This window comes from Oenanthe melanoleuca, chromosome 10, assembly GCF_029582105.1.
Source record: "Oenanthe melanoleuca isolate GR-GAL-2019-014 chromosome 10, OMel1.0, whole genome shotgun sequence".
Taxonomy (NCBI): Eukaryota; Metazoa; Chordata; class Aves; order Passeriformes; family Muscicapidae; genus Oenanthe; species Oenanthe melanoleuca.
Window position 1 is genome coordinate 9,584,169 of NC_079344.1, and position 13,929 is coordinate 9,598,097.

Below are 13,929 nucleotides of genomic sequence, written 5' to 3' on the forward strand. Positions count from 1 at the left end.
GACAAAAAGAGCATCCCTCTGCCCCTCATCGAGAGGAAAGCAAACACATGAGCAATAGGAACACCATCAATACTCAAAACACAGGTGAACTTAAGACCATCCTAACTTAAAATTGCAAACTAAGGGCAGAACCACAAGACTGGCACCAGTTTCCCAGTGCACCCAGAGCCAGCCTGCCTCTCTCACTCACATCCAGGTTACAGTGCAGCTCCCAAGAAAACACCCAGTAAGCTGCTGTTAACATTCCTCCTTCACATCTGTCAAGGAGTGAATGGTCTGTTCTCCAGACTGTCTCCCCTGTGGTGCAGGAGTCCCTGCCTCTGCCTGGAAGGTATCTGATAGTACAGGTCATCCATCCCTCACTGGTACCACAGCCTTTATGAACCAGAACCAGGGGTGACAAAAATGGACATGTTCCTATCATGTGGAGATGGTTGATGCAATCTAAATCTTCCATGATACTAAAATCATGATCCTTTCAGAAGTTTCAAGGACCAAGAAGCAGTGCAGGTGCTAATAAGGTCTCTTCCTGTATAATTCCCACTCTTGCTTCCCAGCTGGCCTGTAGGGAGGATGGGACTGCACCCTGCCAGCCTGCTGTACAGCAGCACAACACTTACACCTCTCCTCTGCCATACAGAACTCTGTGTCTGACAAATTCTCCACAAGAATGAAGCCAAGGGACATTGGTACACAAACATCCCTTGAGAATACAGTAGAACTGTAAAATCAGTCAGCTCACACAGCCTGGAACAACATCAGGGACCACACAGGACCTCCCAGCTGTGGTCATACTGCACACAAACCAACCAAGAAACTCGTGGGATGGCAGGGATAAAATTAAGTTGCTCTTGATCTTTGGCTCTTGCTCCAAAGCTGTCACTGCCTTCCACCCAAAAGTTATGAAACTGCTTTAGATTTTCCAGGCTGGGGCTTCCCTGGCCTCAGGTGCTTGTTTTACCCTGCAGCAGGAAGCAGCCCTATAGCCATACCCCACTGCACACACATTACATTGCAATACACTGACAAATAAATGTATCAACATACAAAATAAACAACTGGCTTGGAGCAGGTATTTGCTGTTAGCAGACACCACAGCAACTTCCAGAGGACATCTACACCTTTACTGTTATTTTGAAGGTGAGGACACTGAACCCAAAGGAATGATTTCTCCTGCCTGCAGTCAGGCAGCAGTGGAGGTGCAGCTAGGAACAGAGTCCAAGTTCACAGGACAAGAATTCTCAACATGCTGCAGCTCTAGATAAAGAAAATAATATAATGCACAGTGATTCCCAGTAAGCCCATATAAATCTCATGATACCTATATGCTTAAAAGAGCACTATCAGCTTAAATTTATGCTTCCAAGACAAGACTACAGGCTGTGTCCTATTTACATGCAGTGGTAGTCTCTGGATAAATCAGTATGAAACTTGAAACTAATTAACCCAAAGGCCATGAAGATGCTCAGAGGGCAGGAGCACCTTTGCTATAGAGACAGACTGGGAGAGCTGGATTGTTCAGCCTGCAGAAGAAAAGGCTCTGGGGTGACCTAAGAGCCCCTTCCAGTACCTAAAGGGAGCCTCCAAGACAGACGGAGAGAGATTTTTTACAAGGGCATGGAGTAAAAGAACAAGGACAAATGGCCTTAAACTGAAGAAGGGCAGGTCTAGATTAGACATGAGGAAGAAATTCACTCTGAGAGTGGTGAGGCCCTGGCACAGGGTGCCCAGAGAAGCTGTGGATGCCCCTTCCCTGGAAGTGTTGAAGGCCAGGTTGCATGAAGCTCTAGGTCTAGTGGAAGGTGTCCCTGCCCATGGCAGGGGGGAAGCATGGACAGAGATGATCCTTAAGGTCCTTTCCAAGCAAAACTATTCCATGATTATAAATACAAACCATCAAAGATCACTCTCCTCACTAGCCTAGCTTCTCAGGGGATTACTTGAACCTCTCAAAATATGTAAAGGTTTACATCATCTAATTGCAAAAGGCGTTGTATAAGCATTAGAGTCAAGTTATGACATTCCTACAATAGAATGAAGAGTTGATCCAATCAACAGCAAAGTTAAAAAAATAAAAAAAAGAAGTCATGCAATTGAAATGCACCTATTTTTAAATATCTGTCTGTTCCCTACTTACCAACTGGAGACACTGACCCACAAGGGGGAAACTGAAAAGCTTTCTCACCCCCTCTTATTTTTCAATAAGAAACCCCTCATGTTACACAGTTGTTTGCTTAATACAACTTGTTATTATAAAAGCTCACAAGGCCAAAAGGCCCCTGCTGTGCCTGCCTTCATGTTTGACTAGCCAGTCTGCATCATGTCATTCTACACAGTGTTGGGCAAATATGTATCATTTTAATTAAATTTAGAAAAAAACTATGTGGGCTTTTCAGTCTTGCTATTCAGTTAATTTTAAGGGACTATCTGAAGGGATAGTGTTACAGATCACATGCAAGTCTCTCTGCTGAAGGACCTGGAAAAACTGGACTTGAAACTGGAGGCAAATAATTCAAAGCATATGTTGAAAGTTAAGTTCTAACTTAACAGAAAAACCCTCAAAATCAACCCATATAACACTTTAACTAAATGTATTTTGAACTCTCAAGAATGGCTACTGAAAGTATGGGGCACATTCAGAGTATTAAGTAAAACAGCTTATTGAAACCCATACAGAATGTAAGCTCTCTGTAGACATGAATACACAACATCTATCTGTGATCACAGGTGTTTTCATTCCCAAAACAAGTACCTATGACAAAGTTCATGGCTCCATGATTTGGGCAGTTGGAGTAGCCCTTCTGTCACAAATATCAGATGTACCTGAAAGAAAGACTGAGCTGGAGAAAACTACAACACCTGCCACTGATCCAAGGTACAGACAGCTCCTCAAAACAGTTGGACTTTCTAGAATAAGGGATGGAAACAGCAGAAACTCCAATGCACCATGAGCAGATACTCCCAGGACAGAACAGCTATCCAAAATAAGACTGGATTACGTAGTTTATTCTTTACTATTCACAGCTGCAGAATAAATCAATACATAAAGGTTGTAAGCAGCTTCTAAACTAACCTATTTGTTTCACTTGGAAGCTCAGCAAGAAGCTTTACTGAAAAGCCCTTTTGCCAAAAAAGCTTCAGCTCCTGGCTATTCTATGTTACTTGTACTTCATTATCAAACTCAGGTAACTGGGATTTATGCTTTGTTAGTAAATACTAGTACTGTCTGGTTCTGAAATCCGGCTGTGGTGACACACCATGGAGTAGTTCATTAGAGGAAATAATGACCACAAGATGACCTTGTAAGATACTTTGCTGTGGACAGAATTAAATTTAAACACATGAGAAGGGAAAGAGAGGGAGGAGAAAAAGGCTCAAGAATGCTGCCTGGTTGTTTTTACAGCTACTCCTTTAGTTAAATTAAAATAAGGTGTGTGGGGCAAAACATCCATTATAGGTTTTAATTCTCTTCTTGAAGACTCAAGACACTCAAAAATCACATGCAAAAGTCTCCACACTATGAAAATAGAAGAATATTTGATGATGTAAGTTCACATTCCAGGGACTGCAATAAACCAGATCAAGCTAAAGAATACTGCCTGTGGGCCATGCTCCCACTCTGGGTGTGAGCTGCAGCTCCCTGCAGGGGATCAGAGAGGAGCAAGTGGGAGCCATGGTCTCAGCAAGCTGGTGGAAGACCAGGGAAGGATCAAAGTCCAAGAAGTGCTGTCCTCGCTGCCACAGACCTCAGCCTTAGCTAAGGATGGAGAGATGACAGCAGGGATAAATCAATTATGGGTGGAACACTACTACACACAAGGCACCCCTCCTCCCTAGGCTGCTACTACAACTCATCCCAACAATAAAATATTTTAGAGCCTTGTACTGACTTCATTGAGACAACACAACACTCAAAGCTCCTGCTCCACAAGGCATTCTCCCAGCATCTGCTACCATCAAAGCACTGAAGCACCTGAGAAGGTTCCAAGTTTGCCTCCAGGCAAACTTGGACTATTTTATTGCCAATGTGTGAACCAAAGAAGTTGCTCAGGTATTTGTAAAACACCAGTATTTTTGCAAGGGGGGAAAACCCCACTAACTCCATATATCTCATGGTGTTTAACAAAACAGAGGAGGTTGAACAAATATTGAACATTAAAGAAGCACCCACCACCCCTGAAACCCAGCAAGTGAAAGTGATCCAGTCCAACATCTGTAATAACACACCCAAGAATGAAGCAGTTTCCAAATGGGAAACTCAAGGTGAAGACTGAATAGAAACAGCAACCACAAAACCCACTTGCATGTGCATGTCCAAACACCTGAAAATTCACCCTAAAAGAATTCTCTAATGCTAATCAGGTGTAGTAAGTTTGTCTCAGGAGTACTAAGCTAAAATTGTTTCCTTGTTTTGGTAAAAGCATGTACTGACCTCTCTAAACCATTATAATTACCAAAGTAATTTTTAAAAAATGCAATTTATTATCACTGGTTTTCCTTCCAGTACTATCCACCCAAATGGAATGTGTCAGCAGCAGGGAGACCACTGGGTCACTGTGTTTGTGTAAGAGTTGCTTTTGAACTGCTTTATACATACTTGGCTTCTTCCAACATTTGGGACTTTTTACCCCCAGAAACAGCTCTAGAGACCAAAGGAAAGCAAAATTCTCTTGGAATGTTTGAGAGATTAAATGTACCATACATTTAAAATATGATCATTTGAAAATACCAATTTTTTGAGAGCAGACTGTTTTTTCTTATTTCTGTGTTACTGTCTAGTGTGTCAAAGGGCAGGAATGGCACTCTAGGATGCCCTACAGTCACAGGTTCCTTGTTTCCTGCACTAATTCATTTACCATCAAACAGAATGGGAATGGAAAAGCAGGACATTCATTTCCTCCATCCTGCATGTAAAAATCCTGAGGGCTAAACAGACTAAAGCTGAAAATCCACAAATTCCTATGCTTGGCACTGCCCAAGTTCTAAGGCCATCTCTGGCTGGCACTGTGACCTTCCTGCTTGAGAACAAGCAGTCCACAAAAACGTGGGCAGGTCTTTTACTCTGGAACAACAGCACAGCAATGGCTGGTGTGGATGGAAAGTCTCACATCTGAAACATCCTCTTCACTCTCCACAATGCCAGTGGGACCACGTAACTCTACTGAAAAACAGGTATCACATGATGGTGTGGTAGTTGTCAACAACAAGGCAAATCTCTTTCCAGATTTCACACTTAAAAGACAAAAAAATGCCTTGCCAAAATGGGCTTTTTCTACAGAAAAAAACAGACTGGAATCTGAAATATGCTGTTCACATCACTAGCTCATACAGTCTGTACATGACAGTGTGTATCAAGAATTGTTCCTTCTTTTTCAAGGCAACTAGAGTATCAAAGCATCTATTTTCAGAAATCTCTCTGTTACCTTCCATTGCAGGTACAATAATCCTGACACAGCTGTTTCCAGCCTCCAGCCCTCCAAGGAATAAAGTGGGGGCTGTGTGGGTATGTGTGGGTGGGTGGAAAATCCCATAAAAAATTGAGTCAAGTCTTGGACAGTTCTGCAGAGACATAAAAGAATTCAGGACATGGAAACTTTCTCTCCTCCCCATCCCATCAACTTTGCTGTGTGTTGTTTACTGGGTGCCTGCTTGTTTTCACTCTACAGGTTGTGATGCTTCATGGACATTCAGTGAAAAGCTCTGTTTTATCCTGGGATAAAAAGCACAAGTAGCTATTAACTCTCTATAAACAAAATATTATACAACTCATTCCTTACCTGCCCAGAGGCAACAGTCTTACTAGGTCAGTCATCCTGTACCAAGATGTTAAAATCAAAAATGCTGGGATCTGGTTTTAATTCTCTGTTCTCTGACTTCCTAATCTGCTGGGCTGGGCACGTTTCAGAGACAGATGGTTCTTTAGGGTTCATGTACTTAAAAGAGCTCACAGACAGAAGCAAAAAAAATAATAATAATAAAGAAATCAAGTGCTGTCAGTTGAAACAGCCCTTCACACGGAGGGTATCTTTCTGATGCATAAAACTGACAAATGTGCTCTTCAGAACCAAAGGCTACAGAACAAAGTCCCAGAGGAGCTCTATGACAGCTTCTTGTTTAGTCAACTGTCTCGGCAAAAATAAGATTCCCTGAAAAAAGGGATTTTTTATTTCTTTTCTTCTTTTTTTTTCCAGGCAGTTTTAAGAGCTCTGAGTAGCAAAATATCAGTCTTTGACAAGTATCTTAATGTTCATAAAAGACTGAAGAAAGACAGACCTTCTGACAATATATTTTTGGTATATAACTTTTGGCACAAATACCCATAATAGACTTTTTTACCCTTTTTTGTTTAATAAATGGGCTGATCAAATTTTTAAGTGGATGTGGAGAAACTAATATAGCAGTTTGCCAATAGGGTGCAGAACTCAACCCATACAGTGTTTTGATAATATATTACTTTTCCATTAGACATGAATTTTACTATTACTGATGATGACGTTTACAGCAGAACAGGATTGTATTTGCCAGGACTGTTTCTTGTCATGCCTCAACTCAGTCTCTGAATTTCTTTGGAGAATTTTATATGTGAAGCCAGCTAGGAGTCTCATCCAGCTCTTCTCTGTATCAGCTGGAGTTCTAAATAATTCATGGAAAGTCAGAGTTCAAAACACATTTGCATTCACTTGGCTGGTTGTCAGTATGAGAATCACCCCCTTCCTTCTAAGAAGGATCATGCAGAAATCAGAGCTGGAAAACAGACATGGCAGCATAAGGCAGCTCACAGCACAAAGAATCCTGTGCTGATTTTCAGGAAGATTATGTGTTGAGGAGAAAAGTTATCCTTAATCTTCTCTTTCACATGGTTATTTATCATCTGTTCAGTGCTGTAGAATGTCTTACTCTGCTTCTCCACTGGTGAGCCCCTGGTCTCTGGCACTTCCCGCTTTCAAGCTGAACACTAGTTTTCTCTCATTTTTACAATCTGATTCTATCTACAACATCTGGATTTTGTGGCTTGGCAACAAAGGTTTGCAGCTGGACAGAAAACTGCTTAAGTTGAACTAATCACTGCAAGACAACATGTTATTAGAAGGTTCTGTGAGACAGGTTCCCCAGCCTAAATCTATGCTCATGTAGCATGGAGTGATGCTTCCATAATATACACGAGGCACAGAAAATTGTCACACAATGCTCTTTTCTTCTCAAGGGACACCTATCAGCTCAACTTTTGCTGTGGTCAGTCACCATTTCCATCATAAAGTTCCACTTTGTTGCATTTAGAAAATATGGCAATAAAAGATCATGCCAAGATTAAACTTGGCATACAAGTTCTGTCCAGAAGTAACCTCAACTAATCTTGGTCAGCTAGCAAGTGAAGTGACTTAGTCATTTTTAGATCACTTGAAAATGAAAGCTGTAGAGGTTCTGGTTCTCATAATTTTCTTGCAGTCACTGCTCTGCACTTTCAGCACCCCTTAACAATTCAGCTGGAACAGTTTGCAAGGACTCCTGAGGAACCTGACTGTCCTGAGGAGCCTTTGTGTCATGGGTGGGATGACAAACCCTGCTCCCTGCCTCGCCTAAACAGAGAGGGTGAGGCTGAAGGGAGATGTTACAGCTGATTTCTATGTGCTGTGCTGCCTGCAGCCCAGGATTGAAGATAACAAACCTGGGTGTTTCCCATCTTCACCACTGGAGATGCAGGAAGAGGGATCTTATAGCCCTGACAAGCACATCTCAGACACATCATGGAATCACTGGGAGTATTTCCAGGCAACCATACAGAGGTGTCTGGATTCATCACTCTATTCTTTCATGAACTACTTACAGAGAATTAGATTTGTAGAAATCAGTCTTGCAAAGTGCTCTGGAACAGGAGCAGTTTTTTATTTTAACAGGACAGTCTATTACAATGCTTGCTCAGTAATTTTTTTAAATCTAATATATCAGAGGAATTCTTCAAAAGTGGTTTTTCTCTGCACTTAAATCTAAGTTCTGTCTGTTCCCTGTGCCATTAGAGATTTGTTGTCTGCAACTGAGTCTCTCACTTGCACTGGAACTGAACCTGCACCTGAACTCAACATCCACCAAGCTCCACCAGTGCCCCCTAGGCACAAAGTGGTCTTTGCTAATGGATCCTCCTTTGGGATCTGATCTTTATCCATATTTAAAGCGATTCATTTTGACATCTGCAGATTTTCAAGAACAAAGAGTGATAATGAATTATCACTCTGAATATCTGCCCCATTCTGATTAATCATGCACATGACGCACATAAAGACTTCTTGGAGCTCAACTTCTTGCCATCATCACGGCTCAGCTGCTCTTTTCTAGATCATTTCTAACTGTTCATACACTTCACAGTTCAGCTTTCCTGTTGCTACAATGTGTTAGCAATTAATGCACAACAAACAAGCAGACAATTGTTCAATTTCCAGGGAATAAAATCTCCAAGGACACAAAATTAAACAGAAACTATCCATCCTTCCCCATATCCTACGATTTCAAGGAAGAGCAAGCAATTAACTCCCCAAACACACCATGTGGCTGAGTCCTTTCTCCTCCTAACTATTCACTTCCTGCTTCTCCTTGGTGTTAGCACTCAGAAGAGTTCGAGAAACCCCATGATAAGGTGGGCCAAAGAGCTGTCTCCACCAAAACCAAGGGGTTTTAGCTTTGTTTAGCTTTCAGCAGGTCAACCCCTTGATGTGACTCATATGTAGTACCACAGAAATGCCAGAGGAGGAGAGGGTGAAATGAGGTGAGGATTGCATAAGCTGTGTGACTGCCAAAGAAGCGCTCATGTGAGCACAGCCCCAGTCCCAGCCTTATTCCTGGGGGCAGAAATGTGAGCGGGAGCCTGCTTCCTCCACTGGCTTGTTCTCTGTCCCTCCCCATTGCAGTGGCAGCCTCCCAAGTTCTCAGGGTTTGAAGCAGCATCTCTGGGTAGCAGGACTGCAAAGAGGGGCTGGGAAAATCCCAGCAATACCACTAATGATCAGCACTTGTACAAGACAACTACAGCCAAAGCGCACAGCTCGGATCTGCTGCAGGACAAGTGAAGTTTTTCCTCAGTCAAAATGCTGGCACTGCTTTCCCAGCTCAAGGGCTGAAGGGGGAGGTTGTAGCATTGAGAAAACAGACCCTGAGAAAATGAGGAAGATAGCAAAATTAAAATCATAACATACTGTTATGCTTTCACTTGAAAATCTTCCCTAAGAGAATCCTGTGCCCAACAGCCAGACATCACTAAAAGATGGGGATGCTCCTACTGCCTGAAATGAACTTCACTTTGAGCAAAAAATGTTTCAGATGCAGCTGCCCAGCCTGTGGTTACCATCACTTTCAAGCTCTGCACTGCACTTTGTTCTGCATGAAATATGCCTTTGGAAAGCCAAGGAAAACTTTGTTTTATAAACACCAAATTAGAGGAAATGCATTTGCCTCCTTGACATCTTTTAAAATGTCACTAAGACACGCAATATTTCAGGTCACTGCAAGATTTCATTCAGAACTTGTTACAAAGCTGCTGCTCTTAATATGGCCTGTGTTACAGCAAGGGAAGTGTAACTGGCTGAATAGACTCTAGAATCACCTTTCTCCTAGACAAACAAAAAATTGAGGCTGGATTGACAGTCCTTATAGAAGACTGCTTCTCCTACTTAATGATACCCTGTGGAGTCAAGGAAATACACGTTTAAAATAATAAATCTAGAACTTTCTGGTTATCTACATGCTCCACAAACTGACAGAACTAGTTGTATACAAAATTACTGCACTTCACCAGCCACACCTTTAAAACAAAATTACTCAAAAAGCTGAGCAGGCAACCCTGCCTTCCTCATGCTGCGAAAATGTTCAGCTGACCATGTACACCAGATTTACAGGCCTTCAGTGGCAATCTGACAACTCCAAAAGATGCAGGCAGGGAAAAGATTTAGCTCTATAAATACTATTGAACTTCTCTTTCCACTGGCTACAAATCAAATCAGTGCAGAAGAAAAGCCCATAGCTAGGGCTGGAAAAAACACAAAGTTGGGTTTTCAGAAGTGCTCTGCATCTGTCCAGTCCAGCTCTAGTTTGAGCAGGTTAAGTCCCATAACTGAGCACTTTTGGAAGTCAAAATATGACTGTTCACTAAGGCTCTGCAGTAATTGCTTCTTGGACAAGATGGCATGTATGTTAAAATGTATTACAGGCTACATAATACAAACAGAGGTTGTGCTCTTTTGCAAGTCTCATGGTATGAAACTCAGCTGTTTTGCCCTGCACAGGTTCCCCTAACTGTTCACTTGGTTTCTATCCATCTGGATTTTCACCACAGAATTTTGCTTTGAGCTTCCAATTTGAATACATGAAAGCTCTGCCAAAACCACATCACATTCAAACCACAGGAAATCATGAATTTGGCACTGTTTTGACATGGAAGCTGTAAACAGTGTGCAGGTTCACTCAAAACTGGATCACTGTCCTTTGAGTTATGAAACACAACAAAACTTCCAGCAAACCAGGTCAGAAATCTTAACTACTGAAGCAAAGAGAAATTATGTGACTTTTGCAAGGATCAGGGTTTTTTGAATATTATCCCCTAATTTTTTTCCTTCAGCTATAAACATACTATGTGAAGAATAAAAAGAAAAGTTTCCTCCTTTCCAAGTTTGAGTTATAACAGGATTTAGCTAATTCTCACAGCTCTAACATATACATACCCTATTAAAGACAAGGCAGTTTCCTATTGGCAGCTTTGAGAATGAATAATTGCAGAAGTAGAGGAGATATGAATAAGGTTTAATTTTACATTCAACATGAGAGGCAATCAACTTATAGGTAACTTACACTACTGCACAGGAGCCTCATGATTAAAATCCAGTATATTTTCAGTTGCCAAATACTGGATTTTTTCCCCTCAAGATTCAAATTAGCAAACCATGAGGAACTTGTATGAAAACAAAGTCTGAAGTATGATTTTTGACTTCAAATTAAACACTGCCCTAAAGAAACACATACTTGTAAAGAAGTCACAAGTTCATTGAGGATGAAATGAAAACAATCTAGATTTCCAGACCAAGTCTGAGAACAATCCAGATTTCAAACTAGTCTGAATGCAGAGCTACATGTAGGTGGTTTGACTGAAGTCAAATGAATAGGAAGCAAAATGCAGTCACTCAAAAGATTTATATTACTGCACTGCCTGCAAGAAAACAGTTTACTCTTGCTGAGTTTCACTTTAATCAGATTTTTACACCAGGCATTCTGAATGTCAGGAAAAGCTCTCCAGGGATCCTGAGCACACAGAACCATACATCAGCCATATCTGACCTGTCATTGAGTTTTCAGATGTACACAGTTGCTCTCGCAGCTTTTCCACGTCGTCTGGATGAACCTGCTCGTACAAAGTGCTGCCAAACCACTCAGACTGAGGCTGGTTTAGCACAGGAGTCACAGAGTCTGATACGTAGATCACTCTTCCTGTCTCAGCTGCAACTACAAACAGGAACCCATCTGCAGCCTCCAGGATAAGGTGTTTCAGTTCCTTCCAAAGAAAGGATTTGATTAGAATGCCAGCAAGGAAAGGGAATTAAATATAATGTCTGTCACTGTCAGAGAATATTGTTTTCTTGCGATCTTAGTAGCTGATCAAAACCTCGATAGAAATTTTCACTGATGTAACAATACAACCAAACTTGCAGCAAAGCATAAATTGCCCATCTCAATAACAAACAACATTTTATTTTCTGTTATTGCCTTTCATCTGGTGATCTCCATGCACTTTAGGAAAATAAACAACTAATACTCACTGCATATTCTGTGACAGGCATCTAACATTAAAAAATAAAAAGATATTTCTGAGTACAAACAGAGGAAATGAACAGCTCTAAACCATGGCAAACTCATCCCTTAATTAAACGTTCTAAATAATTTAACTGGAAAGAAACCAATAAGACTTTCTAGTTTGGCTCCCCCTGGCCCTGCTCAGGATGAGCTCTGCTTGTACATTAAACAGTCACTGGATAGAAGGCAGAAAGTAATAGGAATGAGAAAAGAAACCTCAGCCTCCTCTTCCATTAGGAGCCCTGAGCCACTACACAAGAAGGTTCTGTTGCTTTTTGTTCTTCAGCCTGTGAGTATAAAGCCTCAGCATCAGCCAGAAATACTCCCTTTCCTTAACAGAGCTTGAAAACCTCTCATGGCAAAGAATGACAACTACCACTCCAATTCCTGGAAAAGAAGCTTGAACAGCCTTTCGTGGTTCCAGTGACCACCAGAGCTTGTTAAAACACTGCACCTGGAACCCAAACATAGACCTCTGGAAAATCTGACTCCCACTCCAGGTGAGACAGCTCAGCAGAGTCAGTGGCAGATATTATCTGATAAGGTGAGGATAAAAATCTGGCAAACTACTGAGAAATGGATAATTCATCTCAAGAAACACTCAACAGACTGTCAACTTCTGCTGCTTTGTTATGGAGAAAGCACATTGATTCTGAACTACTGACTAAACAAAAAGTACCATAGCACAGCTGGCCATACTATATTGAGGATAATATAACCAGTTTTACACATTATTAAAAAAGATTAAAACAAACTCCGTAATTCTGCAAGATGTAAAAAAAAAAAAAAGAAAAGCAATGAGAAGTGACTAGGGTGTGCCACCAGCAGAATGGCACAGTCCCTCCAGAAACACACTCCAGGAGAGCTGGAATAAGCAGTCATGAGCACTGAGGGGTCAGCAGCAGCTGCTGTTTATCTAAGAGAAAAAAGTATTACCTCCAGCCATAACTTCCATGTGTAAGTGCTTAAATCACTTCAGACCACAAAAATGAACATTACGCCCATAGGACTTCAAAAACCATGGAGGTGGTAGGAGTTTTCAGTGCTCAGTAAACATAGTTTTCCTTCAAGCACTGGGTGCATCTTCCTTCTTCCATCAAAAATATAACCAAGGAAATACCTCAGCCAGTACAGATGGGATTCATCTCTGCCCAGTTCAGCAGCTGGCAACTCCAGCATTAAGAGTAAATGATGTTTTTAACCTTCTTCTAATCCCCAGAGAGAGAGGCAGGTCTTTCCAGACTCATCTTTACTTATTTTAGAGAATCTTTGTTAGGATGAGAAGAACTCAGGTCTGGAGGTGAAAATTCCTTTCTGCGAGGCAGTGAGTGACTTGTTTTTCAGATAGACAGATCTCAAAGGTAAGAATGCCAATTTGCTTCTCCAAAAAGAAAAGATCTGTCATAGTGCTAAGACCAAATCCAAACAGTCACAAAAAACCTGTCTGTATTCACACCTTGGATATATAACTGGTACCAGCTGCTATTCTACAGTGAAGGATCAAGCTGCGGCTCTACTCCTCTCAGCATTTCCTCACACCACTGAAGACCAAAAAGACAGGGAAAACCAGGTTTTGTAAATGGTACCTGTTCTGTAAGAAAGGAAGGCTTGTAAGCTCCATCAGTACTCTTGTTGCCAGTGCCCCTCATGGACTTCATGTGGGAAACAGCCATGCGGAGGATGGTCAGTTTGTCAGGCTTGCGCGCCAGGGCGCTGCACGTGGGCACCATGTCCGACAGCTCGGTGATGTACTGCGTCATCTTGTTCCTCCTGCGCCTCTCAATCTCACTGTGGTTCTCCCTGAGCATTCAAACAAACACCAAAGCAATGGAGAGAACGTGAGCAGTGGAAGGATCTGAACTGGAGGTAATGAATACAATACTTCCCACTTGTTTTGCTGTTTGTACCCCAGGAGAGCAAAGTGCTTTACAAAGCCAACCACTGTTATCCCCTCAGTTTACAGACAGAAAATCCAGGCCACAGACAGATAAATATGATTTGCCCATAGCTGTGAAAAGAACCTGTATTTCTACCTATTGGTTTGTGGCCTTAATCTCTTAACCAGTTTAATCTCCTTTGGTTTAAGGACAAAAATGAAGC

The 13,929-nt window shown here is 41.6% G+C and overlaps 1 protein-coding gene across 2 annotated transcripts in view; it reads right to left on the minus strand.

Annotated features, from left to right (window-relative positions):
* ARNT2 (aryl hydrocarbon receptor nuclear translocator 2) overlaps window positions 1–13,929 on the minus strand; it is a 94,554-nt gene that overhangs the window by 47,333 nt on the left and 33,292 nt on the right. For both annotated transcript variants that reach the window (XM_056499808.1, XM_056499809.1), the window contains 2 exons: window positions 13,416–13,629; window positions 11,317–11,530 (listed from right to left, as the gene is read on the minus strand). In XM_056499808.1, coding sequence (XP_056355783.1) covers window positions 11,317–11,530; window positions 13,416–13,629 — 428 coding nt within the window. The remainder of the gene's footprint in view (window positions 1–11,316; window positions 11,531–13,415; window positions 13,630–13,929) is intronic.